Raw genomic sequence first — 7,755 nt, 5'->3', positions numbered from 1 at the left:
CAGGGGTAGGGGGTGGGGGGAGGAAGAGCCTTGAGCCCAGGGTGTGGGGGTGAAGGACACCCCGAACAGACCGCCCAGGATGCGTGCTTCTGCTCCGTTCACCACCCCCATTCCTGCCAGCCCTGCCGAGGAGGGCCGCTGCTGCCCGGACGCCTGCAGAGTACATGTGCCCAGGACCCCTCTCTAAGGGGTCAGAAGCCTCTCACCCCGCCTCCTGCCGAGCTGCTTCCTCCTCCTCTGTTGTAGCCTGCTGTCTGCTCCACTGGCTGGCTCTTCCCCACACAGCCTGGCGCTGATGGAAATTGCTGGAAACTAGTCTAAGATCATGAGTGCAACCCTCATTTGATAGCAGAAGGGACAGAGATCCAGAGGGTGGATGTCCGGCAAGGTCGTTCAGTGGCTGGTGCTCCGTGCATGGGGTCCTGGACCCAAGTGCTCCTTTAAGGGCCCCTAGTGACCCATCAGGGGCTGTCCTGAGAGTATAGTGAGTACTGACCACTCAGGTGGCCCTGACGTGTGAGACGTGGCCCCGAAGGACCAGGAATCATTTTGCCTTCCATTCTGGTCCAGTCTCTGTCTTTATCGTCCCTACCCACCCTCAGCTGAAAAGGAATCACAATGCTGGCTTCAAAGTGTTCCCCAAAATTAGAAAAATGCAAGTCGAACCCCCAGTCACCCCCGCCTCACACCCACTAGGATGGCTGCTTTTAAAATACACAGAAAATAACACGTGTTGGTGAGGACATGGAGGCATGGGAACCCTGGGCTCTGCTGTTGGGAACGTGAAATGGTGTAACTTCTGTGCAGAAGAATACGGTCCTTCCTCCAAGAGTGAACGTAGAATTGCTGTATGATCCAGCAGCCTTAACTGCTGGGTCTGTGTACTCAAAAGAAGTGAGAGCAGGGTCTCAAACAGATATTTGCAGAACTGTGTTCACAGTAGCATTATTCACAGTAACCAAGAGGTGAAAGCAACCCCAAGGGTCCATTGATGGGTGAGGGGATAAGCAAAACGTGGTCTGTACACACAGGGAATGGTATTCAGCCTCTGAAGAGGAAGGAAATTATGCCACATAATACAACACAGATGAACCTTAGGAGCATTGTGCTAAGTGAAATAAGCCAGTCACAAGAAGACGAATGCTGTATGATCCCGCTTAGATGAGCTAACTAAATAGTCACATCCGTAGGGACGGAAGTAGAATGGTGGGTGCTGGGGGCCGGGCACTTGCTGTGTCGGGGAGAGTCCGGGTTTACAGAATGGCAAGTCCTGGAGCTCTGTTGCTCAACAAGGCGAACATACTAACCACACTGAGCTGTAAAGAATCAACAAACAAACATGTCTGGGGAGAAGTTGCTCCAGTCTGATCTAAGAAAAAAAAATTATAGTTGAAGTCAAAACAAAATGAACAAAAAACCCCAGCCTGGGCTGGGGTCCATTTGTCCAGACCTAGATGGGCTGAGCTGGTGAGAAATTGTCCCCATGGTGTGAGTGCCCCCAACAGGGCTCACCTGGCCTCCCTTCTCACGCAGGTTCCCTTTCCTGTGTTCTGGCAGGTATGCAGTGATCCGATTCAACCAGTATTTCAAGGTGAAGCCTCAAGTGGCGGCCCTGGAGATGCCAAAGTGACCACCCTTCCCAGTCCTCCCCCGTCTGCCTGGCCAGACCTGCTCTCCAGGGCCCGGCTCTGCTCTGGGGTCTGCACCTTGGACAAGGTGGGCAAGGGGCCGGGGGGTGTCCCTGAAGAGCGCTCTGCCCCTGTCCCCAGCCCTGAGAGATGCTTCTGGTGACCGATTTTGTTTGGATGGGCTGGTAGAACCCAGCCCTGAGGGTCCTCTCCACCTCGCCAGACTTGGTAATGGGGAGTGCCTGAAGCCAGGCAGGGCTGGGACTGCAGCCACCCTGGGAGGCCCAGTCTTCCCACCCCGGCCATCCTGAGTCTGGGCTCAGACCTCAACCACCCTGGGAGGCCCAGCCTTCCCATCCCGGCCATCCTGAGTCTGGGCTCAGACCTCAACCATCCTGGGAGGCCCAGCCTTCCCATCCTGGCCATCCTGAGTCTGGGCTGGGACTCAACCACCCTGGGAGGCCCAGCTTTCCCATCCCAGCCATCCTGAGTCTGGGCTGGAACTCAACCACCCTGAGAAGCCCAGCCTTCCCATCCCAGCCATCCTGGAGTCAGGGCTGCCCTGGGAAGCCCAGCCTTCCCATCCCAGCTATCCTGAGTCTGGGCTGGGATCAACCACCTTGGGAAGCCCAGCCTTCCCATCCCAGGCCATCCTGAGTCTGGGCTCAGACCTCAACCACCCTGGGAGGCCCAGCCGTCCCACCCCGGCCATCCCGAGTCTGGGCTGCCTTCGTGTGTTTGACCTTCCTGGCCTGGGGAAAGGGGAGGGTGGAAGGGCTCCTTTCTACCTCCAGGGCCCCGAGCCTCCAGCCTGTCTACCCCTGCGTGCCCCATGTGGGAGGTGCTGGGTCCAGACGAGTATCCTGCCAACTCTGACCGATGGATGTATAGATGCTGGGGGAGGCGTCTAGAGTCAGGTTTGATGGCTCCCCCAGCAGCCGCCTCCTCTGAGATCCCTCCCTTTCTCCAAAGCAGATCCAGCCAGATAAACCCTTCCCATCCTGAGGACACGTGCTTTTCCCCCAGTGCCCCTTCTGCCCCAGGCCTGTGCTCGGTCCCTCTGCCACCTGCCGGGAGGAAAGGGAGGGGATGAGCCGAAGGCTGGCTAGGGTTCACGCTGCCTCAGCTGGAGGGGCCGCAGCCCAGAGTGGGCGGCTGCACGGTGGCCAGCATCCTGTCCCCTCCCTCCTTGCCCTCCAGACCCTCACTTCCCGGGAACAGTCTTCTGTCCTGAGGTTGACCCACGGTCTTCCCCCTGGGGAGTGCCTAGTGGGAGTCGGAGGGCGGGGGCCACGGATGGCCAGGGCTCGCCCGGTGTGCAGGGGCCTGGGTGGGATCGGCTGTGAAGGTGCTTGGGAGCTGCTTCCCCAGCTCCCAGTGGCCTCCCCCTCCTCCTTCACTGCCTTTCGGGTCCTCCTGGCTCTGGCTGATAAAATGATTCATTTGTAAATGATCATCATTTCCTGCATTAAAATGGTCACGTATGGGCCAACCTGAGAGCCACTAGTGAGGATTTGACCTGGATCCCGTGATGTGCTCTGTGGTGGCATGGAGGGGGTGTGGCCCCTCCTCTCTGGGGTCCTTCGGGGTGCACTTCTGGCACCACGTGCCTGGTTCAGAATTGGTGGTCTCACAGCTCCGCTGCTTTTGAAGTTGACTCTGAGGGGGCGGAGCCTAGAGGGAAGTAGGCATGGATGCCTGCCCAAGTGATGGGCCAGAAGACCCCACACGCAAGTGCTCAGGACTTCCTTGGTGCTCGCTCACCGCTAGCTGTTAAGAGTTGAGCGGGGAGTTGCTGAGAGCAGGCCAGGGTGACTTCTGGATCCACACTGTCGCCTCAGTAGGCCAGAGGGAGAGAGAACAGAAGCTCAGAGCTGGGTGGGCACCTCCGAGCAGCCCAGGCTGCACTCCGAGGGCCAGCCTTGAGGCCCCCAGAAGTGCCTGGTGCCCTTAGGGGTAGCACCTGCAGCAGCAGCGGCTGCCTGCCAGGGGGACTCTGGCTTGTGCTTGCACAAGTACCCGTGAGCTGTGGCAACCTCTGGAGTCGAGCTGGCGCTGGAAGCTGGGGCCTTGTTCAAGGTCCTGACCCAGGATCTTGGTCCAGGTGGCCAGGCCCCTGGCGGGCAGCAGTGTCACACCTAGGAGGGATGTTAGTGGAGGACGTGGCGAAGCCCTGCCCCAGCAGAGGGCGGGTGCCAGGGCTGGGCACCTCGGACCTCTGGGGATCATCTCTGGGGCCAGGGGTCATGGGCACTGCCTTCCTGGAGACTGAATGGCAGTGCCAACCCTCCCTGTTCCCCTCAGATCATCCACCTCTGGAGCTGAGGGAGCCACTATGAAGGCAGCTTTGTTCTCAGACTCCTAGGGCCTTGGTGTCCACTTCCCAGGTGGCTCAGTGGTAAAGAATCCGCCTGCGAGTGCAGGAGATGCAGGAAATGTGGGTTTGATCCCTGGGTGGGGAAGATCCTCAGCAGGAAATGGCAACCCACTCCAGTGTTCTTGCCTGGGAAATCCCTTGGACAGAGGAGCCTGCAGTCCACAGGGTCACAAAGAGTTGGGTCCAATTGAGTGACTGAGCACAGTGCACCCTGATGGACTGGAATGGTGTGGTACAGTGGTGAGCAGGCAGTGGCTGGCACAGAGCCCCCAGTATCCTGTATCCCCCTGGCCTGGCCACCATCTGTACCAGAGTTCATCTGAGTCTCTATTCCACTTTCTCCTTGAGAAATGAGTCTCATCCCTCCAGTTCCCTAGGGGGTGGGCTGGGTGATGGGAGGTTTGGGCACACCGCTCCCAAACAAAACCTGGAGTCTCACCGTGTCTCCTTGCGCTGCCCCTGGCACTGACCAGCTCCCCTGTCCACAGGGCTTAGCACCAGGCCTTCCAGACTCTGGGGTGGCCTGGGATGCTCCCTCAGGCCCCTTCCTGACACCGAGCAGGTGTTCCGGGCAAAGCACTCCCGGGCACACGTTCATCTCTGCTCTGCCCCTTACCCTCCAGAGAGGCACCCAGGGGGCAGAGAACAAGGTGTGCCCCAGCTTCCTAGGAGTGTCCAGACACTTCCCAGCCATCTGACCCTGTGCTGCCTCTCCTGGGGCCAGCAGGCGGGGCTTCAGGGCCCCAACCATAGGTTCCCAGGCATGGTTTTCCTGCCCTTAGAGGATGTGGGCGTGCGACTCTGTCCGTAGTTGGGAGCAGGACAGGACAAGGGTTGCTGGAGTGGGAGCTGGGTAGTATTGGCCTCAGGCTCCAGAGACCACGGGGGCCCTGGGAGTAGGGAAGTGAGGGGAGCTCAGGATTGGCTGCGGGTAAGGGTGAGCCTTGCTGGGCATGTGCTGACGACTGTCCAGTTTGGGTTGGAACAGTGAGGGGCAGTTGGTGGGGGACGGACAGTGAGGTGGAAATGAGCGACTCTCCCGTGTGGCCACTAGGGGGCGGGTGCCACAGTCAGCCTTCCCAAGGTCTGCCTGTCACTGCCCGGCTGGTGACCTGGGGCGGGAGGGCAGGAGAGAGGAGGCTCCAAGCTCTGGGAGTCTGGGCTGGGCAAAACCAGCGAAGGCTGGCAGCCAGGATGCTCCCTAGATCAAAAGACCGGGGCCCTAATTCTTGGCTTTGTGGCCCTGGAATCAACCACACCTACCTTCTCTCACCACTAGCCATCTCTAACTTAGAAATCCGTTTTCCAGCATTCAAGAACTCTCCTGTTTGGGGAAGCTCACTACCACTTTTGGCCATCTTTGTCAAGTTTTTTATGTTAAGCCAAAAACGCAGGCCCTTGAGACTTTCATCAAAAGGCCAGGCTAGTGCTACCTTGGGAGCTGTGTCAAATACCTGTGTTGCCCAGCTGACAGCCTTAAAGAGAGCAATCTTGTTCTTTCCACCCTACCCTAACCTCCTCTTTTCTGGACCAAACATCCCTGGCCCTCCCAACCATTCCTTGAAAGTCACATCCATCCACCAGGCTCCCTCCAACCCTCTGAATAGGATGCCTGCCTCTGGGCCCCTCCAGTGCGAGAATGGCCTTTTCTGTTGAAGGGCCTCGGGCTGCCACGACGCACCTGAGATGGGGAATGTGGTGCACACTGGCTCCTCACCTCCCTGGTCAGCACACACTTCTGTTAATCCAACCCAAGTCTAACTGACACAGCACTGTTCTGCTTTGCTGCCCCAATTTCATATTAATGGGATTAATATTTCAGCTACAGGAGTTGGTCTTTTCATCAGCTCTTCTTGCACTTGGAGCGTTTCAGTATCCAGCTCTTTTAGGGACTGTTACTTCCCTTACTGTGATACATAGATATTTGGAATCCTCATTTCAGAGTGTAAGGTCACAGAGCCCTGAAGTACATAAAGAGAGACCCTGCTTCATTAATCAGTATCCTGGGGGGCTCATGGTGTCTACGTGAGCCCTTTTGTGGAATGAGAGTCCGTACTTTTATTAGGTTTTCAAAGGGCTCCTTCTCCAAGAGAGGAAAAGAGCCCTGGCTAAGGCACAGCATCCTTGTTTCTCAGATGAGGGTAATGAGGCATGCAGGGGAGACGACGTCCCCCCAGCACACACACAGGACCACACGGCCAGTTCTGGGGAGAGCTTCCTGAGTTCCTGCCTCTTACCACGGTGCTCCTAACACTGCGTTCTCTTCTTCGGACGTGAGGGGGCGCTGTGGTGAGGCTGGGCTCCCCTCCTTGAAGCAGAGGTGGCCATCGTGTGTCGGCTCTGGGGGGCGTCTAGCCTGGCCTCCTTGGCCTGGGATGTCTCCTCCTCGGCTCCACGGGGCTGCCACCAGGGGCAGTGGTGCCGGGCTGGGGCTAACCCTAACCCTAACCCATCCAGGCAAGGGCCAGATTCTGAGACGGTCTGTCTTTATTATATCAACAAAACACAAAAAATCCCCCCAAGTGTAAACAGGAGAAATGTGCTGGTTAAGTTACTAATCATTATCTTATTATTAACAAAATAAAGCACTATCTATGTTTACAGTCATAAAAAAAAGAAACAGCTGGAGAAAAGCTGGGCGTGGGGCAGGAGCAGGGGGAAGACAGGGGAACAGACAGAAGCTCCACATCTGTCCCTGTGGGGTGTGGGTTCCCTCCCCACCCTGCCCAGGGCTCTTCCGGACCTTTGGAGTCAGGTGCCATCAGGATTTGATTTTCTTGGGGAAAGCCTCTGTGAAAGGGACCAGGACCCGGGCAAGCTCTTGGTGTGGCGTGGGGCAGGGGAGGGGGCAGCAGGCGGGGGGCAGGGGAAGAGGACGAAGCCCCCTAGAACACGGAGCCCGCCCACCTCCGGCTCCAGAGGGGCGTGGAGCCCCGCGGCCTCAAGAGCCCTCCCAGTTTCCTGCCGCTTACAGAAGGGGCACCGCCAGGGCTCTGCCCCGCTCCTGGCACTCAGGTTGGGACGGGGCTGAGGCAGCAGGACAGGGCCCTCTGGAGGCTAGTACGTCCCCAGCCGCGGGAGCTGGAAGTGGCTCCAGGGGTCAGGGAGGCAGTGACGGAGTGGGCAGGAGCAGGGGGGTGCCCGGGGACCCGGGGCAGACTGGGGCCTGCAGAGACCCAGTGGGTGCCAGAGGGGCAAGGGCGGGCACTGGGGAAGGGAGAGACCCAGACAGGCCCTGCAAAGAGGCAAGGACAGAAACGCAGTAAGGACGCACAGAGCCCGAGACGCCCAGACTGACGTGGAGAGGTAGCAATTCGGGGACAAAGAGAGGCACAGAGCCCCCCAGAGAAGCAAGAGCGGCACCAGGAGACACCCGCGGGAGCTCAGCGGCGGCCCCGGCACTCAATAAATACCTCATGCGATGCGAGAACAGACGAAAACACACGCACACACGCGCACACACACGTGCACACGCAGCAGCCAGAGACACGAAAGGCTTGGCAGAAGGTAAAGACGGCAAGGACAGCCAGACCTTTGTGCACAAAGTGATCCTGGTGGTCCCAGGAGCCATCTGGGGTACTGTGGTGGTGATGCTGGGGTGCAGATTGGTCCCACGGTTGCTGGTCCAGCCAGAACAAGAATGGAAATGAAAGACTGCGGCCCTAGAGGAACAGGTCTGTAGCTGCCATACCCCCAGGATGGGCAGACCTCCAGGAGGGGCGGTCACACAGTGCCCCCTGGAGGTCTGCC

General features: G+C 58.4%; 1 protein-coding gene across 1 annotated transcript in view; it reads left to right on the top strand.

Annotated features, from left to right (window-relative positions):
• Nucleotides 1–3,131, top strand: part of ETNK2 (ethanolamine kinase 2) — a 20,424-nt gene extending 17,293 nt beyond the window's left edge. Inside the window, exon 11 of the mRNA XM_010854251.1 lies at nt 1,558–3,131. Within this exon, the coding sequence (XP_010852553.1) occupies nt 1,558–1,630 (73 nt within the window). The 3' untranslated portion in view covers nt 1,631–3,131. The remainder of the gene's footprint in view (nt 1–1,557) is intronic.
• Nucleotides 3,132–7,755: the final 4,624 nt, after the last annotated feature.

Source organism: Bison bison, unplaced genomic scaffold (assembly GCF_000754665.1).
Source record: "Bison bison bison isolate TAMUID 2011002044 unplaced genomic scaffold, Bison_UMD1.0 scf7180017864338, whole genome shotgun sequence".
Lineage (NCBI taxonomy): Eukaryota > Metazoa > Chordata > Mammalia > Artiodactyla > Bovidae > Bison > Bison bison.
The sequence above is the reverse complement of the archived record's forward strand: the minus strand, read 5'-3'. Positions and strand labels throughout refer to the sequence as shown.